The sequence below is a fragment of the Lactuca saligna genome, chromosome 7 (assembly GCF_052625555.1).
Source record: "Lactuca saligna cultivar CGN05327 chromosome 7, ASM5262555v1, whole genome shotgun sequence".
In the NCBI taxonomy this organism is placed as follows: Eukaryota; Viridiplantae; Streptophyta; class Magnoliopsida; order Asterales; family Asteraceae; genus Lactuca; species Lactuca saligna.
Window position 1 is genome coordinate 181276537 of NC_136423.1, and position 22163 is coordinate 181298699.

The 22163-nt window shown below is 39.7% G+C and overlaps 2 protein-coding genes across 2 annotated transcripts; one reads left to right on the forward strand and one right to left on the reverse strand.

Annotated features, from left to right (window-relative positions):
* The first annotated feature begins 14529 nt into the window (after positions 1 to 14529).
* LOC145004357 (Chaperone DnaJ-domain superfamily protein) lies at positions 14530 to 17615 on the forward strand. Its single transcript, XM_078963254.1, has 6 exons — positions 14530 to 15448; positions 15528 to 16163; positions 16239 to 16319; positions 16477 to 16689; positions 16779 to 16862; positions 17124 to 17615. The coding sequence occupies exons 1-6, from the start codon at positions 15137 to 15139 to the stop codon at positions 17469 to 17471; spliced, it is 1674 nt and encodes a 557-aa protein (XP_078819380.1). The 5' UTR covers positions 14530 to 15136; the 3' UTR covers positions 17472 to 17615.
* LOC145004358 (RNA methyltransferase family protein) lies at positions 17545 to 19082 on the reverse strand. Its single transcript, XM_078963255.1, has 3 exons — positions 18275 to 19082; positions 17927 to 18172; positions 17545 to 17841 (listed from the first exon to the last, which is right to left on the reverse strand). Exons 1-3 carry the CDS (start codon positions 19004 to 19006, stop codon positions 17710 to 17712), a joined length of 1110 nt encoding a protein of 369 aa, XP_078819381.1. The 5' UTR covers positions 19007 to 19082; the 3' UTR covers positions 17545 to 17709.
* Between the last annotated feature and the right edge of the window lie 3081 nt (positions 19083 to 22163).

Sequence of the window (22163 nt, forward strand, 5' to 3'; positions counted from 1 at the left end):
TGTGTACGGATCAAGCCGGCGCCTTCCCGCGGTCGTCACTAGTACCTGAAACAATAACATCAAACACTGTAAGCACAAGGCTTAGTGAGTTCCCCAAAATACCACATATAACACATATTAGCCACTCTAGGCTATAACTCTGTGGGTCCGTGCACCCAAACTCAGTGAACCCTCAGGTTCTAGCTCTGATAGACATGCACCACATAAACCACATAGAAATAATGCAGTACAACACATAACATACATAGCATACAAATACTCTATCACATAACTCTGGTTACCTACTCAAGGTAAAGTATAGTGAGAAGACTCACCTCGTGTGTCTCGGTAAATCGTAAACCTGAAATCGCTAATCACTCGATCTGCCGAGCTGTAGTCCCCCTATAGCACAATACATCCCTAATTAACACTTTCCCAACTAGGGTTGACCACACTATAACAAGTCAATTTAGGTCAACGCTGGTCAACGGTCAACGGTCAACTTTGACCGGACTCGGCGAGTGCGTTATAGCGACTCGGCGAGTCTGAGCGTATACACCAATTTCCCTGGAATCCTCCCTTGACACGTCGAGCATTCACTCAACTCGACGAGTTCCACCTGGCATGAGTTGTGGGGCCACCACGACTCAACTCGCCGAGTCTCAAGAACAACTCGGCGAGTCCAGTTTGACTCAGTCCACCGGTCCATTCTGACTCCCCCTTGACTCACTGAGTCCACCCTCCCCAACTCGGCAAGACCACTCACTGTGTGGTCGGGCAACATTCATGCTACTCGTCGAGTCTGTTATTCAGACTCGGCGAGTCCGTGCCATGCAATGACTTAATCTTGCTCATAAGGTTAGATCCAGTCCATTAATCCATAGATCCAGTCCCTCCAAGCTCATTTAGCACGTAAAGTTACAATCTTGATGCACATACAACCTCTATATGACCATATATGATGTTTTTGACTCAAATACCACAACACAAGGTCCTAGACTCCATTGTTATACATAAAGCTTGATGAGTGAGGCTCTCTGGACCTCTATGGATCCAGATCCATAACCTCAACACAAGGAGGGAACCATTGGGCATCAAATCATCCCATAAATGACCATAATAAGCCCTAAATCGCATAATGCTTCACCAAACAGAATATGGACCGAAATCATACCTCTAGATTGATGATCTAAGCTCCAAATCCACGAAATAGCAGCCTCCTTTGCTTCCTCTTGCCTAGAATCTCCTTCTTCTTTGCTAAATGGCACACACAAGGTCAAGAAATGCTCCTCTCTCTCCACAATCACTCAAGAACACAAGGGTCTCTCTCTAAGGGTTGGGTGAGCACAGATGACGGCCATAAGGCCCTTTAAATAGGCCTCAAGCCCGGGATTTTAGGGTTTCTCTACACAGCGCAGACTCGCCGAGTCCATATCCTGGACTCGCCGAGTCCAGGCACGATCCATTGTCCAATTCCGCATCCCTACTCGGCGAGTCTGAGCTCCAACTCGCCGAGTCCCCCTTACAATTCAACAAAATTAAATTTACAAGATACCTGGTAAAATCCGGATGTTACAACTCTCCCCCACTAAAACTAGACTTCGCCCTCGAAGTCTCGCTCTAAAACAGCTCCGGATGCTGCTTCCGCATCATACGTTCCGGCTCCCAGGTCATTTCTGATCCCCTCCGATGTTGCCACTGAACCAATACCAAAGGTACCTCCTTGTTCCTCAAAATCTTGATCTTCCGATCCCTAATGGCCACTGGTCTCTCAGCATAATTCAAGCTTGCATCTACCTGAATATCCTCTAATGGAACCACTGCCGACTCATCGGCTATACATTTCCTCAACTGCGATACATGAAAAGTGTTGTGAATCTGCCCCAACTCTGCTGGTAACTCCAGCCGATAGGCTACCCGGCCTACCCTTGCAATCACACGAAATGGACCTATAAACCGGGGCCCCAATTTGCCCCTCTTCCTGAACCGGATCACTCCTTTCCAAGGAGAAACCTTCAGGGGAACGAAGTCGCCGAACTGGAATTCAAGCTCGGACCGGCGTCTATCCGCATAACTCTTTTGTCGGCTCTGAGCGGTCAATAACCTCTGTCTGACCAGCTGAATCTGCTCTGTCGTCTGATTCACGATCTCTGTACTGCCCATTACCCTTTGCCCAACCTCTCCCCAACAAATGGGAGTCCGACACCTCCTACCATACAACAGCTCAAAGGGTGGCATACCGATGCTCGAATGATGGCTGTTATTGTAGGAAAACTCTGCCAAGGGCAAATACGTATCCCAACTACCCCCGAAGTCCAATACACATGCTCGAAGCATGTCCTCAAGTGTCTGAATCGTCCGCTCACTCTGGCCGTCGGTCTGGGGGTGATATGCGGTACTAAAATGCAGCTTAGTACCCAACTCCTCATGAAATTTCTTCCAGAACGGGAAGTGAAACGCACATCGCGGTCTGAAACAATCGAGATCGGCACCCCATGCCGAGACATAACCTCCCTCACATAAATCTCCGCTAACTTCTCCGCCGAAGAACTCTCACCGATGGCAAGAAAGTGAGCGCTCTTTGTCAACCTATCCACAATCACCCAAATTGCATCGACTCCTCTGGCAGTCCTCGGCAATTTGGTGATGAAATCCATAGTGATCTGTTCCCATTTCCACTCGGGAACCTCCAATGGCTGCAACTTGCCATGCGGTCTCTGGTGTTCGGCCTTTACCCTTCGACAGGTCAAACACCTCTCAACAAACCATGCGACATCCCTCTTCATACAAGGCCACCAATGCTCCTTTCTTAAGTCCAAATACATCTTTGTAGCCCCGAGATGGATCGAGAATTTCGATCTATGAGCCTCCTCCATCAATGTAGTACGCGTGCCGCCCACAAACGGTACCCAGATCCGGCCCTGATAAGTCATAAGCCCTCGACTATCCGATACAAACTCAGAAACCAACCCAACGACCCGCTCTCTCTTCTACATCTCCGGACGCACAGCCTCGGCCTGTGCCCCACGAATGGCGTCCAGAACTGGAGCTATCCGGTCAATCTCAAACATACATTTCGCAGTGGAGTACTCTCCGCCCTGCGACTCAACGCGTCGGCTACCACATTAGCCTTGCCCGGGTGGTACAAGATCTCGTAATCATAATCCTTGACCACATCTAACCACCTCCTTTGCCGCATATTTAGGTTAGGCTGATCCATCAAGTACTTCAAGCTCTAATGGTCCGTGTAAATCGTACAACGAACCCCATACAAGTAGTGCCGCCAAATCTTGAGGGCGAACACCACTGCCCCCAACTCCAAATCATGTGTGGGGTACCTCGTCTCATGAGGCTTCAACTGCCTCGATGCATATGCTATCACATGTCCCTTCTGCATCAGCACTGCTCCCAGTCCTAACATCGATGCATCACAGAATACCACAAAACCTTCCATCCCTTCCGGAAGAGCTAATACCGGAGCTTCACACAACCTCTGGCGAAGCGTCTCAAAGGAGGTCTGCTGCTCGGGACCCCATAAAAATGCAACACCCTTCCGGGTCAATCTGGTGAGTGGAACTGCAATCTTGGAGAAATCCTTAATAAACCTCCGATAATACCCTGCCAACCCAAGGAAACTCCGGATCTCAGAAGGTGACCTTGGCACCTCCCACCTCATCACTGCGTCAACCTTGGCCGGATCGACCAATATCCCTTTCTGGTTAACGAGGTGTCCCAGAAACTGGACCTCCCGCAACCAGAAATCGCACTTGGAAAACTTTGCATAAAGTTTCTCCGATCTCAAAACTCCAAGAACCTCCCTCAAATGCTCCTCGTGTTGCTCTCTAGATCTCGAATATACCAGAATATCATCAATGAACACAATCACCGACCGATCCAACATCGGCCGACATACCCTGTTCATGAGGTCCATGAACACAGCCGGGGCATTGGTGAGCCCAAAAGGTATCACCACAAACTCATAATGCCCATAACGCGTCCTGAATGCTGTCTTCTGGACGTCCTCGTCCCGCACTCTCACCTGATGATAGCCCGACCTTAAATCAATCTTGGAGAACCAAGATGCTCCTTGTAACTGATCGAATAAATCGTCGATCCTCGGCAACGGGTAACGGTTCTTGACCGTCAGCTTATTCAATTCCCGGTAATCAATACACATGCGATGCGAGCCATCTTTCTTCTTCACAAACAGGATGGGTGCTCCCCACGGCGAGCTACTCGGCCGAATAAACCCCTTCCCCAGCAGCTCCTGAAGCTGCAAGGATAACTCTTGCATCTCTGGAGGTGCAAGGCGATACGACACCTTAGCGATAGGCGCGGCTCCCGGAACCAAATCGATACCGAACTCCACTTGCCTCACGGGAGGCACACCTGGTAACTCTTCGGGAAAAACGTCTGGAAACTCACGCACCACCGGAACTTCATCCACTGAACTCGGTCTTTCGGAGATCACTCGTGTATCCATCACATACGCCACAAAACCCTTACAGCCCTGCTGTAAACACTGCCTCGCCCTAGCAGCCGAACAAAAGGCTGATCCAGAACGTGTACCCTCGCCGTAAACCGAAAGAACTCCCCCACTAGGATCTCGTATAGTCACCAGCTGACGCTCGTAATCGATAACCGCGCCGAATCGGCTCAACCAGTCCATGCCCACTATAACACAGACATCACCCATCGCAATAAGAATCAGGTCGATCGGGAACTCAACCCCAAAAATCTCCAATACACATCCCCGGAGGACCTCCGTGGCACAAATCACTCTGTCGGCGGCTATGGAAACCCGCAGGGGCCGACTCAGTGCCCCACGACTAACACTGATATGCTGACTAAATGTCAAAGATACAAAAGATCGACTCGCACCCGAGTCAAATAACACTAAAGCAGGTACAGAGTTCACAAGGAAGGTACCTATGCATAGCATAATATAAGCATAATATCTCAACCCCATAAATAAATAATAGAAAGGAAACGTACCAGCCACAACGTCGGGTGCAGCGCGGACCTCTTCCGCAGTCAGCTGAAAGGCTCTCCCTCGAGCCCTCGGTGCCTCGGCCTTCACGGGCCGACTCTCTGTAGTCCTGATGGCGGCGGGAGCAGACCCCTGAGATGCTCCGCGCAGCAGCGGACACTCTGCTTTCCGGTGTCCGGTCTGGTTGCAGTGGAAGCACACAGCAAACCCCTTGGGGCAGTCCTTGGCCATATGCCCCTCCTTGCCACACTTGTAGCAAGACCCTGCTCGAAAGACTCCATCGTGACCCTTGCCGCACTTCCCACAAGTGCGGCCCTTCTGGCTCCCGGGTCTGGGATCAGCGGGCTTGGCCCGCTTGGCTGCCGGCTGGGACTGTGCCGGCCGCCGATCCCTCCCTAGAGACTCCGCCTCCTCCCTGGCCTGAGTCTCAAGCTCAATCTCCCTCTTCTGAGCATTTGCCTGAAGCTCAGCAAATGTCCGATACGAGGAGTTCGCAGCGAACTCCCGAATATCCCGTCTCAGAATGCTCAGGTAACGGCTCATACGTGCGTGCTCGGTGGACACGTGCTCAGGGCAGAACATCGCCCTCTCATGAAACATCCTCGTAATCGTTGTAACTGACTCGGTACCCTGCTTGAGGGTCAGAAACTCATGTGCCGGACGCTCCCTCTCCACCTGAGGAACGTACTCATCTCGAAACATGGTAGTGAACCTCTCCCAGGTCACTGCCGAAAGCTCAGTAGGTGTGAAGTGCGCCGTCACAAACTTCCACCAGTCCTTCGCTCCCAAGCGAAGCTGGTTCAGCGCGAACCGAACCTTCAAATGCTCAGGGGACGAGCAAGTGAAGAAGCATCCCTCCATATCAGATATCCACCTCATAGCTGCCACCGGATCCTGCGTACCATCAAACTCTGGTGGTTTGGTGTTGCTGAACTCCCTAAATAATGACGCATCACCTCCCTGGGGTCTTGCCGCAGCGATCGCTGCGGTAGCCGCTGCAACAGCAGCCTCAGAAAGAGCGGCATAGCGCTCGTCAAATGTCTCAATCAACGCGGTCTTAATAGACCCGAACATCTCTGGTATTTCAGCTCTGATGACCGCAGCCACCTCCTCATGAATGATCTGTCGAATCTCCTCATCACTAGGTCCGGCATCCTCCGGCATGTGACGTGTCCTCACCATGATCAACCTCTGAAATACAACATGCGATAATTAGAATTCACTCGAACACCCTTACATTCGACAATCCACCCCTCCTTGATTCTTGGTATCCCAAGATTCTTATTTGGACTGTGTACCGCACCGGTGCTTTCAGTAGTACGGGCCCAATACTGCTGTCCGCACCGTCACAGTACATACCCCAAATCTTCCTCTTCGGATCCCAATCCCCAAGTACTCTATTATACTTAAATCGCTTTGTAACAGATCTCACACAAAGCCCTAGCTGCTACCTAATTACTCTCAGCATCTCATAGCAGCTCACCCCTCCCTAGGCTAAGGCATCACAAAACAGGCCACTCTAGTCCTATTAGCAATACCTAGCCTACTCTAGCATACAAACACATCATATTAATAATAATTATCACGTAATATAAAGGTATTTTGGGAATTCACCGTTCGGGCGCTGACTGATCGTACACACGTTTCTTCCTGGAAAATCTTTTCCTCTTAGAAGATTTTGGATTTATTTTGAAAATACCTCTTCAGTTCCTCAGTTTGAGTTCAAATACCCCCGAAGGTGTACCTGAATCCCTCAAACCAAGGCTCTGATACCAATTTGTAACGCCGTAAATTTCAAAACAATTTTTTTCAATTTTTATAAAACATAATTCCATCAATATTCATAAAAACAACCATTTTAATTATCCAAACAAGACAATACAAAATCCCAAGATCATAATATCAAGCTCCAAACGTGTGTGTGTACGGATCAAGCCGGCGCCTTCCCGCGGTCGTCACTAGTACCTGAAACAATAACATCAAACACTGTAAGCACAAGGCTTAGTGAGTTCCCCAAAATACCACATATAACACATATTAGCCACTCTAGGCTATAACTCTGTGGGTCCGTGCACCCAAACTCGGTGAACCCTCAGGTTCTAGCTTTGATAGACATGCACCACATAAACCACATAGAAATAATGCAGTACAACACATAACATACATAGCATACAAATACTTTATCACATAACTCTGGTTACCTACTCAAGGTAAAGTATAATGAGAAAACTCACCTCGTGTGTCTCGGTAAATCGTAAACCTGAAATCGCTAATCACTCGATCTGCCGAGCTGTAGTCCCCCTATAGCACAATACATCCCTAATTAACACTTTCCCAACTAGGGTTGACCACACTATAACAAGTAAATTTAGGTCAACGCTGGTCAACGGTCAACGGTCAACTTTGACCGGACTCGGCGAGTGCGCTATAGCGACTCGGCGAGTCTGAGCGTATACACCAATTTCCCTGGAATCCTCCCTTGACACGTCGAGCATTCACTCAACTCGACGAGTTCCACCTGGCATGAGTTGTGGGGCCACCACGACTCAACTCGTCGAGTCTCAAGAACAACTCGGCGAGTCCAGTTTGACTCAATCCACCGGTCCATTCTGACTCCCCCTTGACTCACTGAGTCCACCCTCCCCAACTCGGCAAGACCACTCACTGTGTGGTCAGGCAACATTCATGCTACTCGCCGAGTCTGTTCTTCAGACTCGGCGAGTCCGTGCCATGCAATGACTCAATCTTGCTCATAAGGTCAGATCCAGTCCATTAATCCATAGATCCAGTCCCTCCAAGCTCATTTAGCACGTAAAGTTACAATCTTGATGCACATACAACCTCTATATGACCATATATGATGTTTTTGACTCAAATACCACAACACAAGGTCCTAGACTCCATTGTTATACATAAAGCTTGATGAGTGAGGCTCTCTGGACCTCTATGGATCCAGATCCATAACCTCAACACAAGGAGGGAACCATTGGGCATCAAATCATCCCATAAATGACCATAATAAGCCCTAAATCGCATAATGCTTCACCAAACAGAATATGGACCGAAATCATACCTCTAGATTGATGATCTAAGCTCCAAATCCACGAAATAGCAGCCTCCTTTGCTTCCTCTTGCCTAGAATCTCCTTCTTCTTTGCTAAATGGCACACACAAGGTCAAGAAATGCTCTTCTCTCTCCACAATCACTCAAGAACACAAGGGTCTCTCTCTAAGGGTTGGGTGAGCACAGATGACGGCCATAAGGCCCTTTAAATAGGCCTCAAGCCCGGGATTTTAGGGTTTCTCTACACAGCGCAGACTCGCCGAGTCCATATCCTGGACTCGCCGAGTCCAGCCGCGATCCATTGTTCAATTCCGCGTCCCTACTCAGCGAGTCTGAGCTCCCACTCGCCGAGTCCCCCTCACAATTCAACAAAATTAAATTTACAAGATACCTGGTAAAATCCGGATGTTACAATTTGCAGAGCAAAAACTACCGTGTGGGGTAGTTCTTTTCATGCTCCTTTAACTGTCAAGACACATATGCTATCACCTTTTCTCTTTGGGTTAAAACACAACCCGACCCAACACCTGACGCATCGCTATAAACAACGAAGTCTTCAACTCCATCGGGTAGAGAAAGAATCGGTGCTTCACATAGCTTCTTCTTTAGCAACTCGAATGCTTCCTTATGCTTATCATTCCATGCATAAGTAGCTCCTTGTGGGTCAAAGCTGTTAATGGAGTAGCTATCGAAGAAAAGCCTTGGATAAACCTTCGATAATACCCAACTAATCCTAAAAAGCTTCGGATCTCCGTGGGACATATCGGTTGTTCCCACTTCATCACAGCTTCAATCTTTGCTGGATCAACCATTATCTCTTCTTGGTTGACCACGTGACCCAAGAATTGGACTTCTCTAATCCAAAAATCACATTTGGAGAACTTTGCATACAACTTCTCCTTCTTCAAGATTTCTAATACTTCTTGCAAGTGTCTGTCATGCTCCTTTTGGCTTTTCGAGTAAATCAGAATGTTATCTATGAACATTATCATAGATTTATCAAGGAATGGATTGCAGAACCTGTTCATTAAATCCATGAACGCTGCTGGAGCATTGGTTAGTCCAAACGACATAACCAAGAACTCGTAGTGTCCATATCTAGTTCTGAATGTAGTCTTCTCGATATCTTGTTCTCTTACCTTCAGCTGATGATATTCTGACCTAAGATCGATCTTTGAAAAATAACTTGAGCCTTGCAGTTGATCGAACAGGTCATCAATCCTCGGCAATGGATATCTATTCTTTATCGTTGCCTTATTCAGCTCTCTGTAATCAATGCACATTCTCATGCCCCCGTCTTTTTTCTTTACGAATAACATTGGAGCTCCCTAGTGTGATGAACTAGGTCTAATGAAACCTTTGTCCAATAAATCCTGAAGTTGCATCATCAGCTCCTTCATCTCCATCGGTGCTAATCGATAAGGTGCTTTTTCTATTGGCGTGGTTCCTGGTAACAAGTCTATTCTGAACTCCACTTGTCTATCAGGTGGTAATATAGGAAGATCTTCGGGAAATACTTCCGAATAATCGCACACCACTAGAATACTCTGCATCACCTTGTTTTCCTTCTTAGCATCGATCACGAATGTTAAATATGATGTACATCCCTTGGTCAAACACTTTCTGGCTTTCATTAGGGAAATGAGTTTAGAATTTACTCGGCGTTTATCCCCGTACACCATAAATGACTCTTTCCCTGGCGGGTTTACTTTTACTATCTTCTTGCTGCACAATATTTCGGCATCATTGGCGCTAAGCCAATCCATTCCCAGAACGATGTCGAAACCATTTAGTTCTATAGGAAATAATTCCTCGTGGAACTTATTCTCATTCAAGTCAATGAAGATATTTTTCATGCGATGAGTAACAGATACAAACTTGCCACTAGCAACTTCAACTAATAAAACATTATCTAGTCTATCAATAGGCAAAGCTAGTTTTCTACCAAACTCATGCGAAATAAAGGAGTAGTTGGCTCCAGAATCAAACAAAATTTGAGCAGGTAATTCGTTTACGAGAAAGGTACCTGAAGCGACATCAGCTTCATCCTTCGCAGGCTCAAGTGTCATCTGGAAGGCTCTTGCTTTCGGCTTTGGGGGAATGTTGGGTTTTGCTGCCTCTTTCTTTTTTCGGACAGTCTTTCAAAATGTGATCCTCTTCATTACAGCCAAAACACATCCTTTTGTTAGACGGAAACTCATTGGCAAAATGCCCAATTTTTCCACACTTTAAGAAATGTTTTGTTAAAATTTTTATTATATTTTGTTTTAGGAATAAATTCCGCAACATCTTTTGGAAAATTACTCTGATTTTATTTTAAAAGCATAAATTAAATCGGTCTTTCTGGCCGAGAAAATTGAAGATGCCACAAATGAATATAGTATGACAAGTAATGAACCGACTAGTCATATCAAGTTTTTGCTCATCCATGACATATACCCACCTAGCATGCCATCGGTCCCGATAATCTTTTAAGATAGTGCGTGTTGTACGTAATAAAGATAACCATAACAGAAAAACCTAATGACCATGTTTACATAATTGACTAACTAAAGTAAGTTTAAAGCAAACTTGGGAATATAAAGACATAAGTGGGAGTAAGAGATACACTAGGAGTAAAAACAAAACACAAAAGCTTTAGTGACATATATATACCACTAATAATCATAAAATACATAGATACAAATGAAGACACCTAAGGTGAATTATGATAAGATGCACCAGATTCCAAGATCCATAAGAAGGATGGAATACCGGAAGAACTAGGTGAAAAGAAACATCTATGTGAGGAACTTGGCATATGAGTGGGATTAGATCAAGTAACTCTTTGAACTATTAAAAAACATATGGATCCAAAGTAGATAGCACATGGTGATGACAAGTAAAACAAAGATAAACAAGGTGCTTATGGCGTAGGACTAGAAGGATTTTGTTGAAATGTTTTAAATGATTTGGTTTGGTGTGAAGGGTGTTGTTGTTTTCCTTTGTTGAATAATAATTGGTACTCATACTACTAATTCTTATTTTGTTTGTAGAAAGCACATCAATCATAAACGACTTTAATCGTTAGTATAAAGTAGATTGTAACACGAGATCATTACGGGATAACCAAAACAACAAGGGAAGTACATAGTTTATATCATTTATCGATAATGAGATTTGAGGACAAGTCTCTTGTAATTAATCCATGAACAATCGATTTAACTATGGGATGAGCGGTACAATGAAGAACTGTCACACATAATCCTTCCAAAGAAGACTATAACACCATTAAGAACTATACCTAGAAATTTATACTTTTAATGATTCAATTCAACATATTTAATAAGTTTAGAATAAAAAGTATTGTTATATTATTACGATGGATGGCACAAGTGTCTGTATCCAACAATATTTGGAAATGTTTAACTGAGTGTATAATCTTTTTAAATGAATCCAATATTATGTGGTTGTATTATACTTAGTTGAGTGTCAATAAAACAACATACTTAGTGATCCATATAATAATCTTAAAATTATTGGTTTTCCAAAGGTCAAGATATTACATAATTGGTAGCTTTCTCGTTAGTATGTTTAACTTTTGTGCCGTAAGATTATATCATATATTTCTACACAACATGTTCTTCATGACATCACTTTAATAAACATAATTTTTACCATCTAGTTGAGCACCAATAAACCGAAGATAGTCATATCTATGAACCATGTTAGCAACAATCAAAGACATATAAATCCTAAAACCAAAGAAAAAAACTAGACGTACACAAAAAACGATGAATAATCAAATATAGTACAAGAACAAATATATCCCAAGAGAAAGCAAAATATGATGAATAATGCCAAGAAATTGGTGTTTAACACAAAACCCTATTCGATCATCAAATACAAAAACATATAGATAGAATTGCTAGGGTTAACTCATTCAAGAAAAATGGCTAAACAATCTGGAACCAAAAAAAATAAAACAAAAACTTAATTTAAATATACATCCTAACAATTTTAATTAACAAATATCCCTCACTAGAATTATTTATGGATATGAAAGATCTCTCGGTTTGTTTAGAAATTTAATGGGAAAATGATGGTCATATTATATATTTTGATTTTACCATTTTATTCCTTAAAGTTTTTTTCGTATCCTTTTAGGGAACAAATTGATAAAGTTTTTTTCGTATCCTTTTAGGGAACAAATTGATAAAGTTTTTTTCGTATCCTTTTAGGGAACAAATTGATAAAGTTTTTTTCGTATCCTTTTAGGGAACAAATTGATGTTATTTTTTTTTTACTACGACCTAATATATCAAATTAAAGCTGATGTGATTTATGATTTGAAATTTTTTTAGTAAAAAAATAAAAATAAAAATTGGGTCTCTCTCTCTCTCTCTATATATATATATATATATATATATATATATATATATATATATATATATATATATATATATATATATATATAAAAGTCAACTAAATAAATGAAGAATCGTGCTAAAATTTTCCCTTCCGGTGATATACACGAAAATGTGTAAAAAACTTGTTTCTTCCTTCTGAACCCATCCACCATAAACTCCATCTTATATTCCCCCACTACTTAGATTAATAAAACATGTAAAAACACCACTACCACAACTTTCCTCTCTTTCTTGGATTTGTTCCACCATAGAACCACCATTGCCACCATCTTGTTCCCCATCAGAAATCACCAACACCCACCATAATTGTTGTTGTCGGAGCTCTTTTCTCAGCCACCTATAGTCCCGTTTTCCTTCACCACCGAGAGGCACCACCCTTTCCATTCTCTTTTTTTCCCTGTTGATCGGAGTAAAACCCAGGTGCCAACCTCCGCCTACAACCACTTGTTGTTGTTGTTGTTTGCTTTGATTTAGACCAATTGCTTGTCCATCCTTTCCCTTTCATGTCGAGCTCACCGAAAACGAACCAATAGAAGCTGCCAGAGTAGCCCCTACCACCACGTCGTCGCTGCTATGAACCATCGCCACCACCGGTTGCTGCTTTCGTCGACCCCCTCCGACCAACCACCACTCTCGCTTAAGGGTATTGTCTCCCTTTCCAATTTTGTTTCATTCATTCGAGATCAGGAAGTCGGTCTCCAATTTCGTTCAAGCAATCTGCAAATACGATTTACGAATGAAGAAGATATATTGTAAAAATTAATTACATTTTAATTAAATATAACCTCAACTTTCTGACTTGTACTACTTTGGCACCTCCTTCGAAATTAGTTAAATGTCTATGTAGCAAAGGGGTAACTGAGTTACCTCTTCATTTTGTCAAAAGTGACCAAATCGTCCCGATAAAAAATAGTTTGTTCTCTTAAAAAACTTTAGGGACTAAAAGGGTAAAGTCGAAACAATTTTCCCAAATTTAATATATGATAGTATTGACATCTTTGATCTTTCATTTAGTTAACAAATTTATGCAACATACGTTTTCTTGGGTGTTGTTTGTTTTTTGTCTGCAGATCTTCTTGGGCTCTTCTGTCTACGCCATGCAGACCACACGCATACATTAGCCTTCACATGCTATTTGTTTTTTTGAAGACTGCAGACCTACAAATGTTTGCGTGCGATCTTCTTGACGCAGATGTGAATCCGAGTCTTCTAACATCTTCAGACATTTTCTAGTCGAAAAAACCACATATATCTTTATTTTGTTTAGTTTTTTTTTTTTTTAATTTATATTTATTCCAACTTTATTAACGATAAAGAATTTGAAAAAAAAAAGTTACAATACTTTTAAAAAAAAGTTCGACGATACAAATATAACATTTTTGATAAATTTATAAATAAAGATGTATTATAATAATGATCGTTGAAATTGTTTATATTAATATGAAAAAAAATCATAATATATTCTTATATTTTGTGTGCCAATTTTATTAAACATAATTTAATACAATATCATCAATTTCTTGGAAAAACATTTATAATATGTTTTTAATTGATTTAATTGAAAAATCGAAGTTTATTTTCATCCATTTATATGTCAAATTCTTTAATTTTTAATTCCAATGTTTATATATAACTTTGCAACCAAAATTGTTAGCTTTTATAAAATATATACGTTAATTCGTACCATTTTATTTTCACTTTTTATACAACAATACATAAAAATTGATCTAGATTTGTTAACTATTTATATAAAAAAAAAGTCATAAAATTATTAAACAAATCACTTTGAAGTTAAAAAAATTACTTTATTTTAATAGTCTGCAGATGTTAAAAAAATAAAAGTTTTTTTTTTCAGACTGTTTGATCTTCTTTTCTACTGCACATGTCTATAGATATGGTCCGCGATCTGCAGAAATTTTGGCCAAAAAAAAAAAAAAAAAAAACAGCACCCTGGTATTTAACAAAAATATATATTTATATACAAAAAAATTTACGACACATAGATCTTCCAACTTTATACGAAAGATTATATAACTTATACATATACTAATGAAAGCTAAATTTTATTATTATAAGATTGAAGTTATTTAGACAGAATATTTTCCACGAATTACACGTGGAAGTTCAAAATATCCAAGCCTCTCCTCGAATTAGCTCAAACTCAAAGCGCTAGACCACTACGGTTTTTTTCCCCTTCTTTTCCACCGGAAAAGAAACAACGAGAGCTAGGGTTCCGCCACTGTAATAAAGATACGTATCCATTAAAGACGCTGCTCCCCTTTCTTCCTCCGTAGACCCATAAGCATCTTTCTCTTGTTCCCTTCTTCTGATTCATATCCACAATCACATTGTGTACTTACTACTTACCATAATCTGCATTATTCGATTTCACTTTATCAAGATCCGACCACTGTAATAACCAGTTACCTGTCTGCGTCAAAAAAAAAAAAGAACAGCAAGCCATTCTTTTTCATCATTAGCTATGTCAAAAGTGCAAGCAACAGTCATAGAGAGTGTGCGTTTTCTCTTTTGGAAAACGTACATGTGAAGCAAATTAGTGTTCTTCACGAGCTACAGCACTAATCCCTTTTCGTCAAATCTAACCAAATTACATGAGCGCCCACACGGATAGGGCAACAATCTTTCTGTAATATGTGTTCTAATCAAAATTATTGATCAAAATCACTGGGTATCAATGGAGAAATTTGGGGTTTTCAATGAAGACTGGAAGTGGCTGCTATTGGAGAGCCTTTGGTGCTCTGTTGCTGCGAAGAAGACAGCTTCTGGTTTCAGTGGATTTATCAGACGGCATTGGCCTAATGTTTGTTATGCGTTTGGAAGACTGGGTAACCTATTGCGTTTCTCGATGATTCAGTGGAAGGATTGTCTTCTTCGCGGATGTAAATCGGTTTTCGATTTGGGCACAGCGGCTCTGTTCATCATTATATGGAGTTGTTTTCTTAGTTTGACATCAATGTCGTGCCTCTTATATCTGCTTCTGAGTATGGTAAGATTACGAACTTTCCCTTACAAAACTTCAAATTCTTCGTTCATTGCCCTGAAAGTCGCTAATCGTTTTTCTCCAGGTAACTGCTATCTGTGCTGTTCGTTATCTAGGTTACACTCCTGGTCTATTAATGGTGGGACTTTTCACCATTCTAATCCTACGGATGTATGCTAACTTTTGGATCGCTGGCTCTTTGTTAATTTTTGGAGGTTTCTTGTTTTCTCTAAACCACACAAGATTTGTGGTTTTAGTGGCAATGGTATACGCACTCTACTATGTAAAACATCAAGTTGGGTGGTCTGGAGTTTTGATATCGATTAATCTTGCTTTCCTATCATGTGATGCATTGACATTTATGCTCCAATGGTGTGATGATTTGAGTGAAAAGAGTGAAACGACACAGTTTGAAGAACCAAAAGTTCCAGAGTCGTTTCTTGAAGATGACATTACAGAGAGCAAGTTCTGTGTTAATGGTGAGGAAGATGAACATGAACAGGTCAACTCGTGTAAATCTTCAAGCAATAAGCCAACTTTTATGAACAAAGAGAAGAAAGAGTCGAAGTCAAGCATCTCCATTCCCGTGGTCAAAACCCATGAAAATGAAGTCAATGAAATGGAAAGAATTATAAGCTGTGTGGATCACTATGAAACACTAGGGTTCACTCGATATGATAAGATTGATGCTATCTTGTTGAAGAAAGAATACAAGAAAAAGGTTATGCAATATTCAATATAATTTTTGGTTCTTTTTTTTTATTGGTCAATTGACTTTCGTTTTGACCCCTTATAGGCCATGCTAGTGCACCCTGATAAAAACATGGGAAACCCATTGGCAAGTGAATCCTTTAAGAAAGTTCAATGTGCATATGAGGCAAGTATATCAGTATATCTTCTAATTTTATATAATATATATATATATATATATATATATATATATATATATATATATATATATATATATATATATATATATATATATATATATATATATATAAAGATCTTGAACTCATAATCACACCAATTTTCAGATTCTTTCTGATTCTATAAAGAAAAGGGACTATGATGATCACTTGAGAAACCAAGATTCAAAAACTTTGTTTCACAAATCTGCTAGTTCATCTCATCAAGAGACGAGTGATTACTTTTCTGATGAATCAAGACGCATACATTGCACAAAATGTGACCTAATGCATATATGGGTATGTACAAATCGGTCAAAGTCAAAGGCAAGATGGTGCCAGGTGGGTTGTTGTTAAAATGATAATTAAAGATTCAACCTTTTTTGTTTATTTTTATATTTATATAAACTAATGAGGCTTGTATGTTTCAGGATTGTTGTCAATATCATCAAGCCAAGGATGGAGATGGATGGGTTGAATACAAAGGCTCACTTGGGTCAGATCAATCTCAAAAGGTATGAAATTTTTCAAGATTTTGAAAAGACTAAGTTGCTAATTAGAATGGGCTCTATTGAACTCAATAAGAACTTTGGTGATTAAGAGGTTGTTTGATAGTTGTTGATCGAGTCAGATTCAGTCTGACTCAACATGCATTACCAAAGACTATAAGACCGAATTAGAGACTTCTAATTATGATATCAAACAGTCTGAATGAGTAAATTTCGGATAGATTGTCACTTTGTTGCGAAATTTAACATGTAATTTTGTAAATTCAGATGGAGATTCCACGGGCGTTTGTTTGTGCTCAAAGCAAGATATTTGATGTGTCGGAATGGGCGATTTGTCAAGGAATGGCGTGTAGGCCAAATACACATAGACCAACTTTTCAAGTAAACATGGTTGGATTGGAGAAAAGTCAGAAGTGCAAGTCAAACTTATATCCATGGGATTTGGATGCTCAAATGACAGATGAAGAGGAAGAATTTGATTTGTGGCTTCAACAAGCTGTTGCTTCTGGTTTGTTTTGTGAATCTTCTAAAAGTAGAAAGAATTGGACCCCCTTTAAGTTTTCACCAAAGAAGGTGAAGCAACAATGGACACGTATGTCTCGATGGTCACATTAGCTAGTTAATTATTTAGTTTGTTAGTGGTTGTAAAACTTGTAATAGGTTGGTTAGATTTGGGTGGAGTGAAAGGTTGTAAAACAGCTCCCTTTGTATGTATTGAGTCGAGTTTTTCATAATAAAAATGGATTTTCTCCCCCCAAATGTATGATGCAAGATCCTCAAATGAAGAGAAACACCATAGAATTTTGAAGAATAATTTCAACAGATTACAACTAAAGCTTGAATAATTCATGATCTAGATTCTAATCCCAGTTACAAAACGCTGGATTCCAGCAAAATCTGGTATGATCTTTAAATTGTGGAAGCTGTCATGGTGAATGGTTTCCATATGATCTACAAGAAACAAGCATTGATCTTCACCGTTTGTCTACATCCAAGTAACACGAATAAGATTAAAGATATATTAATTAAATAAAGCTTTGAACTTGATGATGAATGTCAAACAACATTACCTCAAAAGCAAAAAATCCACCAGGTTTTAGCATCAAAGCAGCGCCATTACAGAGATGAAGAAGATCAGACATGCCATCTTCACCACCATCTAATGCAAGTATTGGTTCATGTCTACCAACTTCAGCTTGGAGTCCATTGATGTGTCTACTTGGTATGTATGGTGGATTGCTCACAAAACCTGCAACTCTTCCTTCAAACTCAATCAATGGATCAAACCATGAACCTTGTTTCACAGAGATTTTATCCTGATAAAGATGACGAGACAATCGTTCACACGAGTGAATATCAAAACATACAATCGTTCACGCCATCTAATGCTATTATCGGTTCATGTTTACACACATTACCTGTAAATTATACCTGTTCACATTGAATGAAGCAACTTGAACAGCAATAGGACTTAAATCGATTGCAATAACTCTCCCGGAATCCCCTAAAATCCTCCCGATTCCAATAGCTATAGCGCCAGAACCAGTCCCTAAATCCACCCACAAACCTTCCTTCAACTCTACATTCTGCTTGATCGTATCATCCACCAGATCGATCATCAACTCTGTTTCAGGCCTTGGAATCAGAACACCTTCTTCGACACTAAGAACCAAATCCCTCCAATGCTCGCATCCTACAATATACTGAAACGGCCTTCTCTTTTCAATCCTTTGCTTCCATAAAGTGTAAAGATCACCCAAATCAGCTCTTAATTGCAAAACAATGTCGTGTTCCGAGTCGTTGCGAGTTAGTAATGGTTTAGGGTTTTGTAGAGCATCTTCGATCAGCCAATTGAGTTCTCTGTGTAAAATTTCGGAGTCTGGGCCGTTATCTGAATCTGTGAAAGATGAACCGATGGATGACGCTAGGGTTTTCGCCCAATTCTGCCATTTTTGCAGGTCGGATAAGGTTGCGGTGAAGGTGGGTGGTCGGAGAAATAGGGGGAGGTTAGGGTTTAATGAAGTGGGTGCATGGGGAACGGAAACTGACGAAGAACAAGAAATGGGTTTGAAGGCAATGGAGCGATTGAGGGTTCTTGATGCGAATACAGTTGAGAGAGACGAGAGTCGCGCCAAACTCGAAAGATTCATCTGCTTGATCTTCCGAAAGATTCTCAGCAAATAATTAGATTTTGATGTTATAGTTATAAGACCGGAACTTCCCTCATTTTTGGTCTCACTCTCATTTCCCTAGACTAAAAGCTAAGGAATGGATGAGTCCTTCACAATTTTTTTTTTTTAAATAAAATTAACTGATATTTATGATTTATAATTTTTAAATTAAAAATTACATTAAATCTAATATTTAAATTAGTAGAAAATTAAAAATATAAGGTCTATTTTGTAATTTGCAAAAACTATTTTTGTAAAAAGAATTTAAAATTAAGTGTATTCTACCATAAAACCAAAATATAGGGGCCAAATATGTTATTTCCAGAAACTTTCATCTTCTTCGTGTTTAAAACCTTTGTGTTTAAAACCTGCAACTCAAAAAAAAAAAAAAAAAAAAAAAAAAAAAAAAATCAGCTACTCACAGCAAGAGAGAGAACGCAGGGTATCGTCCCATCACCCATTCCCGCACCGACGGTGCGGTGTTTCGTCGGGCGGGAACCTCCCCGCGACCGTTCTCCGTTCCCACTCTGTTGACCTAAGAAACGGATTAGTGAAATGAGAAATTAACTATACGGGTCGGATAAAACAAAAAAAAATAAATACAAAAGTTTTAAACAAAAATTTATTTAAATTTGAAATTTAAAATTTGAATTTAAAAGGAAACTTATTAAATACTATATAAGTTGTAATATTGTAATTTATAAAATGATAAGTATCAAAACTCATAAGAGATTGACATGTAACAAAAAAAAAACATTCATTTATTAAGAAGGATGATATATCCCCAACTATGATCAACCATCTACTTATTCTGATTGAACATCTAGCAATACTCTATTAGTAGTTCAAATGGTCGCGTCAGGTTTCCATATTTTGTACAAGTTTTCAATGAATTTTAGGGGTGTTTCGATGTGCCTAATCAAAGTGATACTTTTACTAAAGAATCACATTTAGAGAATTAGGTTCTAGGGAGTCGAAATTGGTTTTGCCACATGGAACACCGCCTCTAGGTGCGGTCTACAACGATTTAGGCCGCAGTGTAGTTAAAAACTGCCACAAATTCAGATTGGTTGGTGTTCTTTGACTGTCCTTGCTTTTGAAATTATTATTATTTCTTTTAACTCACCTTTTATATACTTATCATTTTTTACAAAATACATTACGCAAATCCCGACTAATTTCTAGTTTTTTTTTCAAGTTTCTAATCGTTTTTTTTTTTTTTTTTTTTTTTAAGTTGTAGGTTTTATGTTTCTAATTTGCTTTTTTAAATTCTTAGGTCTTTTTTAAAGTTAAACAATGTATGAGATTTTTATTTTTAATTAATAAAATATTATCTTTAAAAAAAATTATCCATTAAAAAAATAATAAAATAAATCTAAGTAATGCAATGTAATGTTTTTTTTTTTTTTTTTTTTGAAGTATTGAAAAATTATATTTTTTTTTTTTTATAAAAAATGAAGTTTTATTTAATTAAATTATTAAAAAAAGAGTGTGACACCACTTTTGGGTGTGGTAAGAAGTGATGTGGCACACATGTGGCAGTGAAAATAGTGTGGTTTCGATGACAACATTCCCTCCAGCCTTATAGATAAAGCATCGGTAAATCAGAATTAAAACAAAATTCTATCAAACCCTAAGTCGGTGCAAATTACAATAGTCACCTTACATAAACGTCCAAATAGCTGAGAGAGTAATAAGCAACTTCCAAGCAAATAAGAACTCATTGGCCGAAGAATAAAGGAAATACAAAGCTATGTTTAGTGTCATTAAAATCTATTCGAACCAGACTCTCAACAAGAAATCTAGTAATCATACACAAATTTGATTTCACAAAATTGATTTAAGAGAAAAACTTACCTGATGGTTGTTGTCACTGAGTTTTAATCAAGTTGGAGGCGAAGACGGACGACGACGATGACAAAACCGAAGGGCAAATAATGGTGGTGGAGGGTGTGTACTTCAAGAGACGATGGTGGAGGATGAGGTTTATACGTGAATATAAGGAGATGACGGAAAAAACACCAAGCATATAAGGGTTTAATAGGCAAGTGTGTATTTTTTCCATTTAGGTATATACTATTTTTATTGACTAAATAAAATGCATTTTGCATCGTTTTTTAATATCAATTGGTAAATGCAAATTACAATAATCACCATACATGAGCATCCAAATACCCGAGGGAGTAATAACCAACTTCAAAGCAAATAAGAACTCAACGGTTGAAGAAAAAAAAAAAGGAATGCAAAACTATGTTTAGTGTTGTTAAAATCCATTAGAGCCAGACTTTCAACAAAAAATCTAATAATCATACACAAATTTGATTTCACAAAACTGGAATAAGAAAAAACCTTAACTAATGGTTGTTCTCACTGAGTTGGAGGCAAAGATAGTTGGCGGCGGTGACCGGATCAGAGGGCAGATGATCGAGGTGGAGGATGTATACTTTGAGAGAAGATGGTGGAAGAGGATGTTTATACATGAATATAAGGAGAAGACGAAAAAGCACCATACATAAAGGCTTAATAGGCAACTGTGTACCTTTTCCATTTAAGTATATCGTATTTTTTTATTAACTAAATAAAATTCATTTTACATAGTTTTTGAATATTAATAGGTAAATTAGTATAATTTTGATCCTTAAAAATTTTGGGTCTATATAGTTACACACTTTGCACACCCTTTGGACTATCCTTCTTGTACTTAAGAGTATTTTGAGTGTCTAATATCAACCTATATAGATAACTTACTTATCACTTAAGTGTAAAATCAAAATAATACCCATTGCTATAATATTTCATTCTAACTCTATTTGTTACAAAAATTGGGGGTGCGGAGAAGTTTAATCCCCCTTTTAATTTCGGGGGCGGGGATGGGGGTGGGCAGTCTCGTCCCAAATCCCCCATGAGGGGCCTTGTTAATATATATATATATATATATATATATATATATATATATATATATATATATATATATATATATATATATATATATATATAAGCTTATTATGTATTTTTCAGGACAACTCGACGAGTTGGAAGGCTCCAAACTCGTCGTGTAGAGTATATAATGCCTGCGTATCTTTCAATGTCTACTCGACGAGTTGGAAGGCCCCAACTTAACGAGTTGAAGGTTGAA